The 21,986-nt window shown below is 39.7% G+C and overlaps 1 protein-coding gene across 9 annotated transcripts in view; it reads left to right on the forward strand.

Moving 5' to 3' along the window:
- The window catches only part of LOC121932104 (fibroblast activation protein alpha), a 134,814-nt gene that overhangs the window by 59,434 nt on the left and 53,394 nt on the right, over positions 1-21,986 (forward strand). For 6 of the 9 annotated variants that reach the window (XR_006104269.1, XM_042470473.1, XM_042470483.1 and 3 more), the window contains 7 exons: positions 6,510-6,594; positions 13,056-13,151; positions 15,128-15,222; positions 15,312-15,386; positions 16,750-16,802; positions 17,740-17,812; positions 20,266-20,386. Coding sequence is in view for 8 of the 9 variants with exons in the window: in XM_042470473.1 (XP_042326407.1) it covers positions 6,510-6,594; positions 13,056-13,151; positions 15,128-15,222; positions 15,312-15,386; positions 16,750-16,802; positions 17,740-17,812; positions 20,266-20,386 (598 nt within the window). In the remaining variant the exon portion in view is untranslated. Of the gene's footprint in view, positions 1-6,509; positions 6,595-12,408; positions 13,152-15,127; positions 15,223-15,311; positions 15,387-16,749; positions 16,803-17,739; positions 17,813-20,265; positions 20,387-21,986 lie in introns of those variants that run through there. The other 3 variants (XM_042470524.1, XM_042470543.1, XM_042470533.1) reach the window with 3 other exon arrangements.

The raw sequence follows: 21,986 nt of genomic DNA on the forward strand, positions 1-21,986 counted from the left end.
TCAAACCAGATTATTTCCCCAGTGCAGATGCAACCTAAGAGAAGGCAGCTGTTACAAAGGGAAGGAGAGTGGATTGGATTCAGGGAGGTGGTACTTTAGGGAGCATGGAGAATAATTATAATAATTATAATTTAAAAAATAAAAACATGTACTACTACTACTACTAATAATAAATTATTAGTTTGCTGAGGCACCAGAGCTCTCTGGCAGACAAGGCTCAATGTCTCATGACACTACAGTTCCTAGAATTCCATAGCACTGAGCCAGGACAGTTAAAGTGGAGTTAAGCCGGATTATCTGCCCAGTGCGGATGCAACCTAAGAGAAGGCAACTGTTACAAAGGGAAGGAGAGTGGATTGGATTCAGGGAGGTGGTACTTTAGGGAGCATGGAGAATAAGGGAAACTGGATAATTTCTGCAATCCTCCAAAATGGGGCTCCTTCAGATCCAAAGGATTTACTTCCAAGTAAACCTGCAGCTTCTACACTGATTATTTTGCACTGAAAGAAATTTAATAATAATAATAATAATAATAATAATAATAATAATAATAATAACAACTCAATAATAATAACTCCTTAATAATAATAATAAATGGATGGGGGCTCTGACACGGAGGAACCCATTTGAATTTGGCTGCCAGGGATGGGAAAATAGAAGGGAGGAGGAAACGTGAAGCAGTCTTTCACGTGAGGCTAGCATTCACGTGGAAGTGGAACCAGGACGTGGCTCCCTTCTTCACCCCGAAAGTGCAAAGGTTCACGATGCGTTCAGGCCCCCACTGAGCATGCGCAAGAGTCCCATTTTGAATAGTTGAATCCGCATGGTATGCACTGGTGTGGTAATACAATTTGCACTCACTCCGCTTTGTGTGAATCCGCATCATTTGAATTGTCTTGGATTCAATTCCCTCTCAATTCGGAAGGGCAACGGAAGGGCAACCAGGTATGATAAAATATGTGCGTTATAACGTGAATGCACATAGCTGAACCAGGAGTCACCCCAGATCTGAGCTGCAAAAACCTCTGTGTGATAAACACCCTAGACTTATGGTGACCCTTATTGTAGGGTTTTTTTGTTTTGTTTTGTTTTGTTTTGGTTGGTTGGTTTTTTGTTTGTTTGTTTGTTTGGCAAGATTTCTTCAGAGGAGGTTTATCACTCCCTTCCTCTAATGAAATAGTGAGACTTGCCCAGGTCATCCAGTGTGTTTCCATGACTGGACAGGGATTCAAATTCTTATCTTCCTGAGTCGAAGCCCCTGAATCACACCACTATGCCACAATGGGTCCACATCATATATCTGTGATGCAGCCTAATTCTATGCATATTCACTTACAAGTAAATCTTTCTATGTTCAGAGGCACTGTTTCCCAAGCAAACTGGACACAAATCAATAGGGTTTTTTTTTAATTAAATCTGATTTTTAATTACTATCAGATTTTGAAAAACAACAATATAAACACTACATTTCTTTGCCCATCAGTTTCCTTCATTCAGTATAAACCTGGTGCTCCTACAGTTAATATTTTAGTGGAATAAATGCTGCTACCAGATAGTGGGGGGCAAGGAGAGAAGAGGGTTTGCTTCTCCAACGTCTGCCTCTCGCCTTACCCATCACTGACTTCAGTTCTGCCCAGGTCAGACATGTGGCCATCAGCCGATTACTGCCAAGGGAATGGTTAAAGATGCCTATCCTTGCTTTATTTAATAATAATTTCCATTGGTTTTAGTGGATTTCAATGGGTTTAGTTATTGCAGTCTTAAATTCTTTCAAGAGGGTAAATAGTTGTCACTTTTGGCTACTCTCAGATACTGTATCTGTTTACCCATAAACAAGTAGAGCATATTGGAAATATTCAGGCAATATAACTTTTAATCTTGCATCACCATTTGTCTATTTAATTTATAGACCACCTTTCTCCCAGTGTTGGAAGCAAGGCAGCTAACAATCACCTCCTCAAGATGGTAAATCTTGCAGCCTGTCTAGACTCAAAGCAAAGTCCAACCAAACTATTTAATATTTCTATTGCCTTCTGTTCCTGGTTTGTGGGATATACATATAACAGGACATAAACAATTAGGCCTCTCTTAGGATTCAGTACATCCAGTCAAATAACCAATTTGACTGACAGAGCAATTCATTGAGCCTATGCTGTACAATTCTGGGATTTGTAGTTTTGTGAACTATTTAGCCTTCTCTGTCAGAGAGCTCTGGTGACACAACAGACTATAAATCCCAGGATTCTATAGAATATAGCCATGACAGTTAAAATGATGTCAAACTTCATTAATTCTGCAGTGTGTACATGCAGTCTGATTCACATGTCGATTCTATCTGCATGTGACTAAATACATTTTTAGAAACACATATGCATTTTGTATTTAGATGTTATATAGAATATTCTAAGTCACAGTAGGTACCATCTGAGAACGAGATTCTTGTCTGAGACGGGTGCCTATTTCTTGTTTGTATTAGTACTTGTATTAAAACTATTTAACATTTTAAAAATGTTGTCTAGTTAATCCACAATACGTTTTCATTTGTTTTAAAAGTTTTAAGTCAATTAGTCTCTAGCCAAATAATTAATAAACAGCACAGTCCTATGAGTGAAGTAAGATTCACCAAGTTTCCCCCCAAATAATTGTAAAATTGCAGCCTATAGTTTTAAATTCTATAAATAAAAATAAACATGCAGAAGAACAAAATTGAAGTGGCATAGTTTAGAAGACACACACACACACACACACACAGAGTTTAACTTTCTTTTGAAAATATATTATGCAAAAGGGTGTCCAAGCAGTGGGTAGCCTTCATCAACTCACCTCCAACCAGAATTTTATTGTCCTATACACAAACAGCCAGCATGACATAGTGATTTGAGTGCTGAACTGCAACTCTGGAGACCAGAGTTCTATTCCCAGCTCAGCCATAAAACCCACTGGGTGAGTTTGGGCAAGTCACATGCTCTTAGCCTCAGGGGAAGGTGATGGCAAACCTCCTTTGAACAAATCTTGCCAAGAAAAGCCCATGATAGGGTAGGCTTAGTGTTGCCATAAGTCATAAACAATTTGAAGGCAAACAACAACAACAACAACAACAACAACAACGAGCACAGACAGGGACACATCTAGCTAGTCAGCAAGAGGTTTAGAGTGACCCCTCTCTGGAGAATCCAACTGCCAGACTTGGACTCTGCATTGTTCTGGACCAGAGCACACCCTAGACCAGCTTGGGTGAATGCTGTTTGTTCTGATCTGATTAGGCAAATTTTTACTAGATTTGGACATCCTAATTGGTACAAAAATAGTATCAACCCAATTGAAATACACTTGCATAAACAACTATAGTTTTGCTATAAAATCCATCATTACAATGCCTATATAGGAGGAAGCAGGGCTGAGACAGACACTGTGGAATGTGCCGGCCCTTCAGAGCACCTCAATGCTGGAATATTAGGGTTACCAGGCAAGAACATGGCTATGCTCTGAGATCTGGGACAAAAACAACAAGGGCTCATTTCCAGACATGTCATCTGAGGTTGTCAGTATTAAGAAAGGGATGTTAGTGCAAGAAAGTATATCTTTAAATATGGTAAAAGGATAGGAAAGGAGGGTTAAAAAGGTGTGTGTATGGCAGCACCTTTAAGACTAGTTGGTTTTTATTTTCACATGAACTTTCATGGATATAAACCCACTTCTTCAGATGCAGTACTGAGTGGATTTATATCCATGAAAGCTCCTGCTAAAATAAAAACCATTATGTCCTAAAGGTGCTACTGCATTTCTTTTCCCCCAATCCCTCCCTTTTTCCTTTTTATGCTGCAAGAGACTAAAACAGCTACTTCTTTGAAAACTGTCCTGGTGGTTCCATGCTGCCCGTTTTTGCCCTGTAAGGAGGCCGTGGCAACCAGATACTGCACCTCCAAGGGACCAAAAAGAACCTGCTTCTGGGTGGGTTCTTTTTGCATCCCTGAAGGAGTATCATTAAATGACATCTTTCGGCCTCTGGGGGAGAGAGAAGGCTGGCCCAGTTCCATCAGGGACTAGCCTGAAGAAGGAGGCTCCTCCCTCCCTGTCATCTTTCGGCCTCTGAGGGAGAGAGAAGGCTGGCCCAGTACCATCAGGGGCTAGCCTGAAGAAGAAGAGCCCTCCCTCCGGTCCATCTGCCTTGGTCCAGGCCTCAGAGGGAGAGAAGAATGCTGGACCTGATTCCCTCCCCCCTCACCATTCCCTTTATTTTATTGTATACTGTATGGTGTTTGTTTTTAATGCATTGTATGTGTAATTGTAACTTGTGTAAACCGCCCTGATCTGAGGAAGGTGCGGTATATAAATAAAAACTTTATTTATTATTATTATTTATCATTGGTGCACTTGCATGCCATTATGACACCCCTTTTGCATAGCGCTGTTTGGGCGCTGCGCCCAAGGGATGTCATAATGGTGCACCCCATATGTATGGGCACGCACCATGATGGTGGTGGGGCAGTGGAACTAAGGCTTGGAGCATATGAATGCTCCACCCTAATTCAGCTCTAACATGCAGTCAGGCCAGCACAAAGTGCCAATCTGTACTGCCTCTTCAAGTATTGATTTTGCTAATTTGGGTCCACCGGCACCACCCAACTGCTACTTTCTCCCCAATATCCCTTACTATACAAAATGTTTTGTTTCAGTTCATTTCTTTAATGTTCAGTATCCATGCTGCCAAATGCCAAGAACACAAATTATTAAAAATGTTATGTATAAAATTATAGTGAGCCCTCCTTATCCATGGATTCAAACATCCATGGTTTGAAGATATTTTCTAAAAAGTATAAATTCCAAATAGCAAACCTTGATTTTGCCATTTTATATAAGGGAGACCATTTTATTACAGTGGTACCTTGGGATACGAAATACCCAGGTTACGAAATTTTCGGGATACGAAAAAATCCCATAGGAAATCATTGTTCCGGGTTACGAATGTTTTTTCGGGATACGAAGAAAATTTTTGGTGCTTTTTTCGGCTTTTTCGCACGAAACGCAGCTTTTCCCCATTAGCGCCTATGGCAATTCGGCTTACGAAGGCTTTTCGGGTTACGAAAGCGGCCGCGGGACGAATTAATTTCGTAACCCGAGGCACCACTGTATGCCACTGTATTCAATGAGACATTCATGGATTATAGTATCCATGGGGAGTCCTGAAACCAAACCCCAGCAGATACCAAGGTACGTTCAGGTTAAGTGTATAAAATTTACACAAAAAAATAAACAAATTTCATGTTTAGACTTGGGTCCCATCTCCAGAATATCTCATTACATATATGCAAATATTCCAAATTATGAAAAGTCTAAAATCCAAAGCACTTATGCTCCCAAGCATTTTGGATAAGGAAGAGTCAACCTGTATATCATCCAGCCTAGCATTGTCTGCTTTGACTGGGGTTTCTGCAGAAAGCAGGATTTCCAATCCCTTTCTATTATATCCTCTTTAAGTGCATACAGTATGTCAACAATTGGCTTTTATATGTTAAGCACTAAGTTATATTCCCTTCCCCAAACTATAAACCCAGAATTTAAGAAAGTTAATTTTTGCACTACAACAGTTCCCAGATGCCATGCTGACTGAGGGTGTCTGGGAGCTGTAGTCCAAAACAGTAACTTTCCCAAGCTCTGTATATAAACATATGCATTCTCTCTCTCTCTCTCTACACACACACACACACACACACACACACACACACACACACACACACAATGTATGTGTACAACTACAGATTATCTGATTCCCCACCCCACTCCCATTTGTCACTCTATAAAGAACGCATCAACTTAAATGTAAATACTTCTTCCTAGTTTACCTATTGCCTGAATACACTGTAAATACTTTTTTTTTTTTTGAGTGGAACAGCACATGCCCAATTTTGCCGTTGAGTCATAAAACCCACAAACCCTTCATTTCAGCAGATTTGGGGGGGGGGGTATGATTTGCACAGATGTAAACAATACAGCCAAAGCCCCTTTGCAGCCACCCACAGTTCATTTCAGGGCTGAGAAGAACGCCCTCAAAAATCTGTTTCCAATTGTATGGAAAAACCCTTGAAATTTGGCATGGTTTATAAAAGTATGTAAAAAAAAAGTCTGTCTGAGATTTGGCTTCCATCTGAGAAAGCTGACACTGCATTTGCAAACTGCTTTTGGAGATTCAGTGACCAACATCCTGAAGAGTGAAGAAGAACGAGAAACTTTGAGAAAACAACTGGCAGAATGAAGGTTCGTAATAAATAAATGATGCCTCTGAAAACGGTTGGATCTGTGGCAAGCAATGTTCTTTTAGAAAAAAGGAACAGAAAATAAATTCTAAGTCGGCTTTGGAGAGACGACTGCTGTGGCTACCCTTAACTCAAATTGCTTTTGAAATAGTATAGTTCCATCTTAGAAGGAGCAGGGAGTGATATAATAAAAACCTAACTTTTTATGGTTTAGGGAAGACTTGAAGTATACCATGATTCATTTTTGTCTTGCAGATTCAGATGAAGATCCTAGTTGGAGTGATTTCTTGCCTCTTGCTTTCTTTGATAGTTATGTGCATTGTATTCATTCCTTCACAAGGTAAGATGACATTCATTTTAGTGTGCTAAACACCATGTTATAGATCCCCCCCAAACTATACATTTAGAAAGTTTAAAACTTACTTTTGAAAGTTCTAAATTCCATCTGCCAAGAAACAAACAGCAACACATCATTGGTTATCTGTTTAAGCAAGTTGCACTCTTTCCTTATGGGAATTAACATGTGTGTCACTTCTTATCCCTGGCTAATTTTTTTCAACAGCTGTAACTGTTTAAGAATTTTCTTTTTATTGTTAGTGTGTGTGTTCTTCCACTACTTTATGGCATACTGCATTTTCCACAAAATCTGCCCAATCAATTAAAAGATAATCAAGGACAATAAAATCCGTATAATCTGTCCCATACATTCAGGTCCTAGACTGGGAGACATTTACTTCAACCAGGCCAAATTAGAATGGCAACTGTCATCAGGAGGACCTTCTTGTTGGCTGCTCCTAGACTATAGAATGACCTGCTGGGAGAGGTCTGACAGCTAGACGTACTGTCTGAATTTAAAATAGTATTAAAGACCTATCTCTTCCAGTAGGCCTACCGAGCCAATTTTAAACTATGAATTTTTAGTTGGTATAGTTTTAATTTTATGTTTGGATTATTTTAGTGTATAACGGTTGTCTCGATTCTATGTTTACTTATTCTAATCTATGTGTCTAAATGGTTTAATGTGTTTACTTATATATTGTATTTTTGTTACACCTTGCCTGAAGCCTGGGAGAGAGGAGGGTAAGAAATAACAATAAAAATAACAATAATTAATTGTATTGCTAATCTTCAGGCTAAGATTTTACTGTGTCTACACTAGTAATGAGAGGCATTTTGTCTTTTTACTAACAGTAAACTACTGTGAAGAGTTAATATTTAATCCATATAATTAGCAGAGGTTTAGTTTAAATGCTAAGATCCAGAAGCTTTTTTTAGTTCTATGGTTCAGTCTTAGAACACACAATATAAGAAAGACAGACTGCCTCTGAGTATCAACAAAGTGTGTTTTGCTTTACAAAAGCAGTTGTCCTCTAGATATTTAGGAATGGGAAGAAGAGTTCTGAATTTACTAGGGAGCTTATCGCTCCGGTTAAATAACCCAGTTTACCTAATCTGAATTCAAGCCTAAATCGGGAGGCAGCCAGGTCTTACCAGTAGGATTTTGCTGTCAAAGCTGCTGGGTGAGTACAGCCCGGCTGTAGCTCAGGTCCCAGGCGAGCTCCGGCAGCCATTTTTCCAAGCTGGAAAGCTCCTGGCTTTGAAATAAGGCTGCCGGAGCTCGCCTGGGACCTAGGCTGCAGCCGAGCTGTACTCTCCTGGCGGCTTTGGTGGCAAAATCCTTGCGGTAGGACCTGGCTCACTCCCTATTTAGGCTTGCATTCGGATGAGATAAGCTGGGTTGTTATTGTTATTGTTGTTGTTATTGTTATTATTATTAATGTCCCACCCTTATCCCAAGGCTGGGACTCAGGACAGCTTACAACATTTAAAAAAAATCCACACAATTAAAAACATACAAAAATAGTATATTAAAACAGAATTAAATTACTACAATAATTAAAACAAATTCAATACTACAATCCAATTTAAAAGATTAAAATGATTGAAATACATTAAAACAATATAACAGCACCCTGTCACTTGCCTTTAAAACTTTCTGTTTTAAAAGCTTGTCTAAACAAGTAGGTCTTAGCCTGCTGGTGGAAGGTTAATTAAGCGGAATGAAAAGCTCCTGTACTAGGCCAAGACATTGAAGATTAGAGATAGCTTAAGCTTGTGTGAACATTTTTCTCAGAGTATCTTGACTTTTTACTTTAACCCACTTTGACCCTAAAATGCCCACAGTTTATTGTGAGTATTCCAGCCCTAACCACTTCCTCAGCATGCAGACTACTAATGAATACTCTGTGATGCCATACCGGCTTAGTCAACAGATACTAGAAGATCCAGTGTAGCTGCTTCCAGTACCACTATGTTCTTTAGATTTTTGCAATATAGATTATTTTGCAAATATGGTGGTTTTTATTGAGGAAAAATGTGAAATATGGCTGATGTAAAAACTAGCTAAATACATGACAAATGTCTGCTGTGGTCTCACAGTTGTCTAACTATGGTCTCACTACCACCATTCAGGTAAATTGGAATACTGTGGAATAATGTAACTAGATAAACTAAAAGTGTTATTTTTACAGACATTCTAGTACAGTTGATGAAAGTAGTAGCATTTAAGGTGATCTTTTACACAACATTGTGTTTTTCACAACATTGTTGATTATTTTAGTTTTATAACAAACAGAACTAACAGAGGCTATTGTGATTTTTAGCATTTTATACAAGCAAGAAATTAATGGGGAACACAGCCAAATAAGAATCCCATCACTTTATGTTGACAAAATGACATCCTTGTTTCTTAATAAATTCATGGCAAAAGCATTTCCCATGGCCTGGAAAGCTCTTAATTAGAAGTGATCATACTTTTCTCAAGAGAAATGGTCTTTCCACAAACCTTGATTTTCTGAGATTATTGTCAATGACATGTTTGTTCTACAGTAAGTAATAGTTATTTAGTCAAAACCCTGAGCACTATCATTAAACACCCCACACACACCGTACACACACAGTAACACACCAGGACATTTAACATAGTGAAATATTTCATAAGCCCAGAAGCCCTCAAATGGGGAAGTCATGCAGGAACAGGTGTTATCATCAGATGCAGCGAGGGGTGATCAAGGTTGGTACTACCATGAGGCGGAATGAGGCAGCCCCCTCAGGCAACAGATGCTGGAGGATAGAGATGCTGATGCCATATAGCCTGTCCAGCATGCCCTAAACTGGCCTGTTTTTCTGTCAGAAGAATTGAAATGTGATTCATCTGCCATTTCAGTTGGTTTATGTAAGTGGAACCAGGATGGAAGGTGAGTAGGAAAATTGTCCTCTGTTGTAGGTAGCAAAATGCCTTGGACTGGCTCTAAGCAGGGACGTAGCCAGGATTTTAGGAAGGGGGGGGGTCCAGACTAAGTGCCACCATTATAATGGGGCTTGAGTGTGGCGGCGCAGCAGCACACACCATTCATTTTTCTAATGGAAGGGGGGGTCCGGACCCCCAGATCCCCCCCCCCCCTGGCTACATCCCTGCTCTAAGCTGATGAACCAGGGTCATTGCTGCACATGTTTGGAAAGTGAAGGCATAGTATGGGAGTGAAAGCTGGACAGTGAAGAAACCTGACAGTAAGAGAATCAACTAATCAAAATATGGTGAAAAGACAAATAAATATGCCCTAGAGCAAACAAGTCTAAACTTTCCCTAGAAACCAAAATATATCCAAATATAACTTTGGATATATTATGAGATGACATGATTAATTAGAAAAGGCAATAATGCTTGATGAAGTAGAATACTGTACAGGTGGATAGACTTAGGGGCTCTAGAGACCACCCCTTTTTGCCCTGAATGTGGTTTGTCCGCTGCAGCTCCCTCACACAGCAAACCAGGGCGGCGGCAGACCACCCTTTTGGGTGGTCTGTATCCCGCCAATGTTCAAAACTTTAGCCTATGAATTCCATCCCTTCCCTCTATCTGATCTTACTTAATCTAGTTGGGATTTGTAAAATGGACAACAGATGTCATTAGGACAATGAATCGAAAGTAGGTGGAACCTAGTGGATTTTAGAGCTAAGACTTTATCACATGAGGATTGAAAAGTGGAATTAGAGCAGGATAGCAGCATCAGTTGCTGTACGACATCACACAATGCTGTGACTGTCCAATAGCTGGTCTGTGGCCCATCCGTTGTTGGAGTGCTTTTTCTCATTGATAAACAAAACTTGTCAATGCCTCACAATCTTGCAGCTTTTCTGACATTCAGGCAGTCACATGGTGCAAGTAGGCGTGATTATTTTCCTATCTCTTTCCCTTTTGCTTTCCCCAAGCTGTTTTCTCCCCTTCCCCCAATTTCTTTTCTTTCCATTCTTTCTTTATTTCTTAGTGGATTGTCATGATTGTGCAATTGAGCTAAAAAATAAATAAAAATAAATGCAGACTGAAAGGCATGCTGGGAAGTGCATAAGGCAGGTTGTGGGGCTATAAAGGCTGGTATGTGAAAGACAGAGACTGGGACCAAATGATTTGGAAGAGCAGTGCAATAATGAGTGTCCCCAACCCAGTATGTTTATGTTTCCTACACTACACTAGAATCCTTAAAGTAGTACCAATAAGACTCTGTACCTGAGATGCAATATTTGATTGCAGGTCTGATTGATCTTTCCTTCCAAAAAAAGTGAAAGAACTACAGATTCCAATGCCCCCAGCATGCTTGTAGACATTCTGTGGGCTGTCTTGAATGGAGGAATGCACTGGAGCATGGGAAGGAGAATTGAGGTTCAGTGTTTGTGAGGCAGAGTTCTCTCTGCAGGCTGTTCTCTCTTGGGCTGGATCTTGGATAGGCTAAAGAACATCATGCTTCTAAGGCAGACATCTGACCTCAGGCTTACCCTCAGTGCCTGAAATGTCTTGGATGTTTACAGGCAGGGTCATAATGGAGTCACCTCAATGCTGACAATGCAGTGACAATGCTGGCCACTTGGACAAATTTCCAACACAAATTGCACCACATGGCCTGCAGATATCAAAGTGTTCGGGTTTTTGTCTTGCAAAATACCCCTTATTAATTGTGGTATGACCTGTGCAGGTGTTCCTGTGATTGTGAAGCAAGGGTTTGTTCATGTGGCCATTTTGGGCAATATGATGTGAGTGCAATGTGTGGGCATCTTTTGAAATGACAACTGTCTCAAATTTCCTGATATATTACACCATCACAAAGGTTTCAAAAGCCAGTTTAATATATAGCTTAAGGAAATATGATCTGCCAATGTGCTTTTTAGCTTCCATTTCCTCAGAAGAATTTTCTCCAAACAACAGGTTTTGTACTATCAGTCTGCCTAGGCACCGGTTAAAAACACACCCCTCATCACAGTCTTAGCTTTCTTACTTGGCTAACTTCACTCTGAGAGGAGACTGTATGCAGATGAATTGGCTAAAAATATAACTTTTTGAAAAGATAATCTAGTATTTGCATCACAAAATGGCAATACCAAGTTTGTCTATACATCTTTGTATCACTTTAATTCATATATGTGTGTGTATGTGTGTAAAATCATTAGATGATAGATCATCAGTAGAAGTAAGAAAGAATAACTGTGGCAACATTAGCAATTTCAGCTATTTTTTTCAGCAGCCCCCTTTCTAATTTTTCTTACATATAGAATCATAGAGTTGGAAGGGGCTCATGGACCATTGAGTCCAACCCCTGCTCAGTGCAGGAACTCCAGCTACAGTGTCCCCAGCAGGTAGTTGCCCAGTCTCTTTTTGTTACAGGTTTGTACTCTGTAAAAGAACATAAAGAAAAATGACATCTAACTTTCTGATATGCATCAGAAGACCTCAGTGACTTCATATATTTCATTTAATGTTTGAAATATTGTGAATACTGAAATTAATATGCAAATGTTGACAGTGTAAGAATAATGTGTATGTATCTCCACCTCTTGCTGTGCATCAGCAAATGCTAACAATTTATTTAGTATTTGTTTTGAATGCTGGATTGTTAATATTTACATAAGAACATAAAAGATTTTGGGTATTCACATAGGCCTGCTTAAAAATCAATAAAGTTTAAGAAAGACAATGAAAAGTATGGAAAGAGGGAAAATGGGTGAAACACAAAAGAAATAGTGTTTTAAACCTCAGAGTTTTTTTATAGAGTGTATCTGCCCTGTATAAGAATAGATATCTTGTTAGCTTATTGAAGCTGCCATCGTTCACAAACTTACTTGGACATAAGTCTCTTTGAATCGAATGGGACTTGCTTCTGAGCAGATGTGCAGAGGAAAGTGTTGTGGATCAGCAACATTGCTAGTTCCTTATGTGCAAGTGGAACTGACCTCATTATGGGTGTTCCAAGCCATCTGTCAAAAAAGAAGCTGTAATGTTCAGCAATGATTACCTAGTCCTGTTGAAAGTCACATTCCCTGAGGAGTAATCTATCAGGGTGGAGGGTGGGAATGGCACATGCTACTTTAGAAGCTAATGAGAAAAATGCAGTGATAGGGTTGGGTCTAGAGTGCAAAAGCCAATTGCTGACATCTGCTGTGAAAAGGACAGATTGGACAGAAAAAGACTGTAAAGATTACTTTCAGCTTGAGAACCCAGTCAGAACAAGTTCTACCAGACTGGATGGTATACAGTATAGGCTTCCAGGAGGCAGAAGGATGCATCTCAAAGGTTGTTGTTTTTCCTTATTGTTTCCCAACATATGTCACCTCCTCTGACCTTAGTGGAATGAAATCCTCCCAAAATGTCCAAATACTGGCCAATTCAGAGAAAATAAAAGAAAGATGTAATGATTTGTGCTTGTTTTGTGAGTCATTATTAATGCTCTCATTTCTGTTCTATTTTTAAAGTTCAGCATAAAGAAAATAATCCTAGGCCTCTAACATTAGAAGAATATCTAGATGGAGATTTTAACTACAAAACATATTTTCCCTACTGGGTATCAGGTATGTCAAAGTGTAATGAGTGTATGTGTATCCATAATCAATATGAGATGCTGGAGGACTCACATTTTAGAATGCTCTTATCTGCTGGCCTTATTTTGTGACTTTTATTCCTTTCATGGATTGTTGTTGTTGTTTTAATAGGCATCAATATTCCTCACTGGGCATCAAATGAATATGTGCTTCCCAAATGGAAGCCTCATAATAAAAAGCTTTTAAGAAAGTTCTGGCTCCCCCACCTCTCTTTTTCTGGCCTTTCTGGATCATGTTTCATGGGGAAGTCCTTGGTTTTTGCTCAGATTTGCTTCAGTTTTTACTGCTATCTGAAATGGATGTGTTTTTTTTAATCATTGATGTTTGTTGATATTGTTTTATTATTATTAGATTAGATATTATTGTACAGTATAGATTTATATTGTGTGAAATACCTTGGGAGGGCTTTTGGCCTTAAAGGTGACCAAGGAGTACTTTAAATGATCGAAGAAATAAATAGGTAGATGCTAACTGACCTGTTAAAGCCAAAAGCCCTCCCAAGGTATTTCACACAAGGCTGTCTTAGGCGGGTTACAGACGGGCCATTTGCAGCGCATCCGCAACGTGCTAGGGTTGCCTCGGGGCGGACCATGCACACACCCCGCAACCCGAGCACGTCACGCATGCGCCGCAATTGCGCAGCACCATCCATACGGCGCGTGCACCCGCCACGTCACAGCTGCGCAGCTTCTAGACAGAGCTGCGCAGCTGCGACGTAGCAGCCCTGCCTTTGGCGCTTTGCGGCGTCGCAAAAAGGAGTCGCTTTTTTTGGTTCCTTTTTCGCTGCGCAGCTGCACCGCGCTATTTGTATGTTGCGGCGCAGCTGTGCAGCAAAGTGAGGCGCTGAGGAGGCGCCTCTTTTGGGCGGTCTGTAACCCACCAAAGATAAGAAAGAGAGGGGGGGAAATCTGAAAATCCCAGGTTTTGTTCCTGTACAATCTGATTTTATATTGTAGAACCACATGGCACTTTCTTCATCCTGAAGTGTTTCCTGGGAACTCTTGACATTACCAAGGACTTCTCATTCCTGCTTTCCATGTCAGTTTAAATTAACCCAGTATTTTCCAAAATGAAACATATCTCTATTTGACTGTGTGTTTATATTATCCTGAACCTAGCTAAAATGGATGTGGCCAGTAAATACAGCTATGGTTTTCAGGACAGAGATTTAACCATTCAAACAAGAGAAAGAGGAATGTTTGCATCAAAACAAAATGATCCTAATGTTTAACTAATGAAATATCACTAAAGCACTTTAATTATAGCTCCTGATAATGGAGGTTTTTTTGCACAACTAAAAAATGTGATTTACCTTACCTAGTTTGAATCCTCTTCTGGGATGCAGCCAGATATTATTATGTACATTTTGTCACTGATGCTGCCTCCTGCCTAAAACCCACCGAAAACCCAGCTAGAAGCTTCACTCAGCTGGCTGATTTGCAAATTCGGGACTTCCTGGCTTTTCAAATCAGCCAGATGAGCTCAAATTCTAGCTGGGTTTTAGGCAAGAGGCAGCATCAGTGGCAAAATGCACACAATAATATCCAGCTGCATCTTGGAAGAGGATTCAAACTGCAAAAGGCAAGTCCGATTTTTTACCCGTTCGAAAAACTCCAATATCAAAGAAAGCTCAGTAGAAAGAGGTGAAAATCAATTTCTGAAATGTTGCATGAATCTAATGTGACACATGGTTAGTGGGAATGGGAGGAAGAAGAACACAAGGTAACACGAAGTGAAGGAGAGAAATCAGGATTTTTCCAGAAAGTGTTTGGATGCATACCTAGGAATATGCAGGTAAATTAAAACAAAGAGAACTGGGAATTCTTGATACTTCTGGAGTCTTTCCCTCCTTCTGGATGAATTCTTAGATGCTGTCATGTGATTGCATTTGCAATTGGGCATAGTGTCTAATTACAGTGATTACCCCCCTCCCCCCTTTTTTTAAGACAATGAATATCTTCACCAGTCTGCAGAAGATGATGTAATTCTTTACAATGTTGAATATGGCAAGTCAGACATCTTCTTGACCAACAGTATTCTTGTATGTATTATTACTGTTTTAAAATAACAAATGAATCAATTAAAGTGACATTTCTGCTTTGGATTCCAACTGATGTCTTCATTTTTCAGAAAAAAGTGAATGCCACAAACTATATCCTGTCAGGAGACCAGAATTTTATACTGTTAGAAAGCAATTACTCTAAGGTAAAATGCTTATTTTATGGGGGGATGGAATGAAATACCATCTAGGAAATTTCTTGAGAGAGGATGGAGAAGCAAATACTCAGTGTTTCTTTGCCAACATCCTTCTTTCCAAGCCCTCCAAGATAAATGAATTCTTGTGTGTTTATATGTGGTGGGGTGGCGTGGCGTGGGGGCAAATTCCCTTCACAATGCTTTTGTGCAAAGGATTGACCATATTATATTGCTAAAAAAATCCTTTACCAGGAAACCTGTGGGTTAACCCTCTACTTTTGTTCCCAAGGGGCTGGAGGTTACTTTAGACTACAACTTCCATTGGCCCTGTTGTCTAAGGAATTCTGGGAATGGTATTCCAAAATAGCAGATCATCTAAGCTTTGTGAATATGCACATGTACAAATGAAGGTTTGTTTGTTTTTGTTTTTAAAAAGGACAGGTAGCATTCAGATCTGTACCTTTCCCATTGTTAATCTGCAGGGGAAATAGAACCAAAGCTAATGTCACTCTGCCCTGTCCAGTTGTCTCCTCACCAGCTGGCATAATGGGCAACCATTTTAGAAAGAGATGGATAGATTTGGACTAATAAATCATGATTATGACATGAGCCCTAAACAGCCATTCAGGATTGTAAAAGGAAGCAAGAACACACATTTTCAACTTTCCAACAGCTTCCTGATCTCCACTCACTCATGCCCTCAACTTGCCTGTGTAAATGGGATAGAGAAGAAGGGGGGCATCTAATTTTATTTGCTTGAACATGAATAGCAGCCACCATTCAGATCTCTCAAACTCAACATAGATAAGTTGAGCATTGATCTGGTGGGGATTGTGTTTGTGGTGGGGTTTATGTCTGTGACTCCCAAAACTTCCTTTCTGCTCTCATGAGAACAGGGACACTTTGATTATTATGTCATATGGAACAGAGTATCTCAAACACGATTGCCTTATTACTTTCCACTTTTGGAAATGCTCCCGAATGGTGAGGGTGTCACATGGTGGTTACACAACATGCAAAAGAGGGTTATCCCAGTGGGTCTCACTGATTTGGGTGCGGAGGTCCTAAGCTTTTACACGAAGGACTTGGGTTGGTGCTATGGACACTATGCTTGAGTGAAAAGTTGATATGATGATGTGCACTTTCTGGTGCTACCACTAGCAGCACCTGGGAATAGTTCCAGAAGCTTCTCTTCAGGTTCATATGATGACACTTGGTACTAAGAGGGCCTTTATATTGAACTTTTCTCTAGAGTTGCTCTGCTACTGGGAGGAATGAAGGACTTCATAAGAAAAAAGAAGCTTATGTAATTATTTTTCTGTCTAATGCTACTATCTTAACTATTTTATCTCTCTAATTATAACATTTTCAGCTTTGGAGGTACTCTTATACAGCATCTTATCACATATATGATCTCATAAATGGGTAAGACTGAAGCATAAATCAGATTTGCTAACTTATTTTTAACCTTTGGCCTTGCTTGGCTGAATAGTGAAAAGTTGGAGGGGAGGGGGATAGGAATCTGAGATTAACCCCCCCCCACACACACACCTTTATATACCCTCATCTATCATGTCCACTGAAATTCTGTTGTAGAATTATTCTGTTTTTGAATATTCCCACATGTCCTTTTCAGTTGTGGGATACCATTTGCTCCCTGGGTAGATCAGTGAAGATACTTCTTCTCCCTTCCTGCTGCTGGCCCAGCCAATCATAATAGGATCCTGCCATCATCCTCATCCTTCACAGTGCTTTACAGTTCATCCATGATGTTCATGTGGAGAGAAAAAAGAAGTTAGCTTTTGTACAGTTCTGGGTAATGAATTTTAAAGCTTTGAAGAGTCTAAGATCAGTCTCCATGCATCTGAGGAAGCAGAAGTAAATCTGCAAAATTTCATGTTACAACTTCTTTTGCACAATTCTTTTCAAAGGTGCTACAAGATCCCTTTGCATACTAGCATCAGTCTTCATCACCCTAGGGTCCTTATATTTCCCAGACTATTCTGGGTGTTATCTGTGTGTGTCTCTTTGTGTGGTAATATACATATTAGTATGGTATATGTGAAGTTGCATGCATGGTACTGTGCGCAAATGAATGGTGGCAAGCCTGGAGAACTTTTGCTAATGTCTGTAAATGTAGAAATTCAGCTGCATATGATTTCCACCTTTCAGTTGAGCATATCCAAAATAGTGGGATGAACACATTTGTTTTGGAGGCATTCACAAAATAATTGTCAAGCCTGGCACATATGAATTTCAACATTCACTCCGTTTCTGCTGTTCATTATAGCATTGAAGTCATCAGGAAATACTGAATTTAGAAAGCCCTGTATCATTCTGTCTTTCTTTCTTGCTTTTACAGAGTTTTTGCCACCGAATCTCAGCTTCCACATAACATTCAGTATATATCCTGGTCACCCGTTGGACACAAATTGGTCAGTAAACTAATGAAGTGTGAGAATAGTGTTACTTTAGTAGGAGCTTTGTTTGATTATGGTGTTTGTTCAGATATCATTTTCACAGGCCTTTTATCTCTGTTTATTGACTGTGCTTAAGAATATTGAATGTTTAATAGTAACACTTCAATGCTTCATAGAGCTATATGCCTCGTTAGAAGGGTGCTGGGAGGCTGTGCTTTTGCAAAGTATTGTTTGAGCCAGGTTGAACCACTTTGGCTTGTGGGAAACTAGACAAAGCAAAGGACAAGAATTAATAAATTGGGGCCTTTTATGTCATTCCTTGCAAAATGTCAATGGCAAACCCTCTCTAAAGAAACTTGCTAAGAAAACCCTATGATAGGTTTGTCTTAGGGTTGACATAAGTAAAAAATGACTTGGAGGTACAAAACAACATGGCAGTCCTCAAGTTCGTAGATTCTGGCCATAGAATCATAGAGTCGGAAGAGACCACAAGAGCCATCCAGTCCAACCTCATACCATGCAGGAAGACACAATTTGTCACTCTATACAAACTGAAGGGAAACCTTAAATCCTTGAGCTGGAAGTAAGGAGCATGCAAAGCTAACCCAAACATTAGGCAAATGAAGGAGGTGCCTCAGGCAGCAGAACTCATGATGCCATGATAGGGAAGGACAAGGTTATCTAGGTGATTGTTGTTACTGTATTATTTACTGCCAGAGAGGGAGGAGAATGTTTAGATTATTTTCTGTCTCATATGCCAGAATAGCTTGGTTGCCTTTGGATACCATACAATGTGTCTTTGGGAGTGTTCGTATGGGTACATACAGTTTGCTGCTCTGTCTCAGGCTTGTCTTGCGCACTTATTGGGATGTACTTGTTGTGATGCAGTGGGAACGCACAGTGCATTCTGGCAGCACTCCTACCTTTCTGAGAGAGCAATAGCAATAGCAAGTACATTTTTATAACACTTAACAGTGAATTAGTACTCCCTAAGCAGTTTACAGTGTGTAAGCCAATTGTCCCCAACAAGCTGAGAATTCATTTTACCAACCTATGAAAGAATGGAAGGCTGAGTGGACCTTGGAGCCCTCCTCTAGGACCTAACTTACAACGTTGTGGCTGCAGTACCGGCATTTAACCACTTAACCATGTAACCACTGCGCCACCAGGGCTCCTAATATGAGCACTGCTCATACTACTTCTAATGATCCTTAACTCATTCTTCCTTCTGCTGTTCCCATCCTGGAGGAAAAGGAAGTGAGAGGAAGGATTAATGATCACAAAGCTAGAGGGAATAATCTTACAATATTCATAATATTAGAACCTGGAGTCATTCACTGAGCTGAATGGTGGAAGATGCAAGGCAGATAACAGGAAGTTCATCTTCCTGCAGCCCTGAATTAAATTGTGGAATTCACTGCTACATGATGTAGTTATAGCTGCCAACTTGAAAGGCATTAAAAAGAAATGAGATATGCTCATGCAAGTTAGGGCCATCAGCACTTTATATCATCTCCAATATTAGAAGGCAGATGCTTCTGTATTTCAGTGGCTGGGGAAAGCACAATGGATAGTGGACTTGTCTTCATGTCTTTCTGGCAGGCTTCCAAGAGGGAGCTGTTTGGACAGTGAATGAAGAGAATGTAAGACTAGATGTATCTTTGATCTAGTCCAATATGGCTCTTTTTAATGTATTTATGTATACTATTTTTCTCTTGTGTCTCTGCTGGATGAATCAGGCTTTGTCAAACAATTGCTTATAGGCTCACAAAAGCATGGGTACAGATCTGGTTTCTTGTGTAACATTTCAGTTGGACTGGCACAAGCTTTAGTACATCAGAACCTAGCAGTTTCTCCATATCTATAGCATATTCTTTCTGGATGGGCATGTAAATAAATAAATAAATAAATATTTATTGCATTTAGTCTGCCTAAGACATCTGTGCGATAGAGTGGGCTTTGAAATAATTACTTGCACTTAGACATTAAGATTTTCATGATTGAGCAGAGTTTCAGCCATACTCTGGCTGAATCTCTGCTCAACCCACAAAGAAAGGACATATCTGAACCTCAGGCAATAGGGTCATATACCTAGAACACACTATTTTGGATATGACAATCTACTCCAAACAAAATGTCCCCAAGACGTCTTGAAGAACAATGCTCATCCCCAGCCTCCATGACCATTAGAGAACACTAGGGTGGAGAAGGCTAGTATACATTATGTTATAGCGTCTATGGGTTGGATCTAACTTACTTTGTGTGGAAACTATTTCCATTTGTCCAGGAAATTGGGCTGATAATTGGCATACCTTTGTTCTGTACAAATGAAAATGTCTCCTGTTTGCTTCATCTTTGGATCCAGCCACATATTCAGATGTGCTTTGTTCTTTGCAATAACCTTGCCCACATACAGTTATTTATATTTTGTGTATGTGCTGAAAAGAAATTTGGATTTTTCTTCCTAGGCTTATGTCTATGAGAATAATATCTATTTAAAACAAGATCCCAGAGAACCTGCTATTCAAATAACCAAAAACGGTTATTGGAATGAAATATTTAATGGAATTCCAGACTGGGTTTATGAAGGTAAATTGAATCTTACAGTCAATTTTATTTCTTTGCAAGTCAAATGTTTGGTTTAAAAAAATCACTGATGCCACGAAATAATGGCCAAATATAGTTTGTTGCTGAACATTCTTTATTCATAATGCTTTCATTTCTCAAAAGGAACAAGGTTTCTTAACATCCTGCATCTAGGTTTTTCATAGCCTGATGAGTCTTTCCTTAGAAAAATCTGAGTAAAAACCCCAACACAGTCATGTCATGATCAAATTCTTCCTACTCTAATCATACATCACCCCTTTCATGTTTCCTTGAATGTTCCTTTTTGTCCAGCTTCAGATTTGATACTTTGTTTATCTTTGGGCACCTTCAGACTGGAAAAAAAGTCTCAGGAAATGCCAGGTTTTTATTATGTATTTTATTTTTCTTCATCTCACTGTTTCCTGGAAACTGCCAGCATTAACAAAAACTTTTTATTCCCCATTATTCCCATTAATCCCAGTGAGTTTAAAATAACCCACTGTTTTCCAAAAACAAATATATTGATTACTTGTCATGTGTTTCTGCCCTTGGAACTAGTAAAGAAGGTCACCAAGTAAATACAGCTTTTGTTTCCAGGACACACATTCACCAGAGATCAAGCAAGAGAAAGAGAAATGTTAACACTAAAACAAAATATAGTATAACTAATATAGGCCCAGTACAGAAAGGGGCAGCCAGAGATGCCCCTTTCTCTTCCGGATTGTTGCTGCAGCAACCACATGGTCGCAACAACGATCCGCCCCAAAAAGGGAGCTCTGAAAGGTTAGGCGATGATGCCAACCTGCCATTAGTACTCTGTGGCGCATCTATGACACAAGCATGGCACCTGGATGTGTGGATGCTGCACTGTGCATGCATCATGGATGTGCGCACCGTGTGAGCAGGGCCACGCAGTCATGGTGCTGCTGATGCAAACTAGGGTTCTGAAGTGTGCAGTTGCTGCACACTCCAGAACTCTAAAATCAGTGGCACCACACCACTTCTCACCCATCTGTATCGGGCCATAATATTTAAAAGCTAAAGGTAATATTACTGGCACATTTTATCACTTTTGACTATAACTTCTAAATTTTTAAAAAAAGTCTCAGTGAAAATTGGCGGAAATCAGTTTCTGAAATGTTGCAAGATGCTGGATGTGACATAGGATAGTGGCAGGAGGAAGGGAAAAGATTCCAAGGAGGAAGGGGAACCCAACATATTTTAAGAGAAGACTAGATCCATATACAGACACAATCAAAACAAAAAGAATCAGAAATTCTTGATATTTTGAGACAGTCTAGTGGAACCTTTTGTATAATAACATACTACTTTTTGGCCAAGGATAATATAGACATATATTTCAATAACTAAATATGTAATCTAATCCTGATCAGAGGGATGGAAGAGCAAACTATATACAAGTAAACCTTGCAAAACTAATAGGTTTGATCGAGATTAGTGAGGAACAGAACTGCCAAAAGGACATTTCTGCAGGTAGAGAAGGGAAGGGAAAGGACGCGATTTCCACTGATTTCTCCTTCACCTCCAGCTCTCTGTGTCTCAAAAAAACCAAAAACTGCCCTAGATGGCTGGGAAACACTTC

This window comes from Sceloporus undulatus, chromosome 1 (genome assembly GCF_019175285.1).
Source record: "Sceloporus undulatus isolate JIND9_A2432 ecotype Alabama chromosome 1, SceUnd_v1.1, whole genome shotgun sequence".
Classification (NCBI taxonomy): domain Eukaryota; kingdom Metazoa; phylum Chordata; class Lepidosauria; order Squamata; family Phrynosomatidae; genus Sceloporus; species Sceloporus undulatus.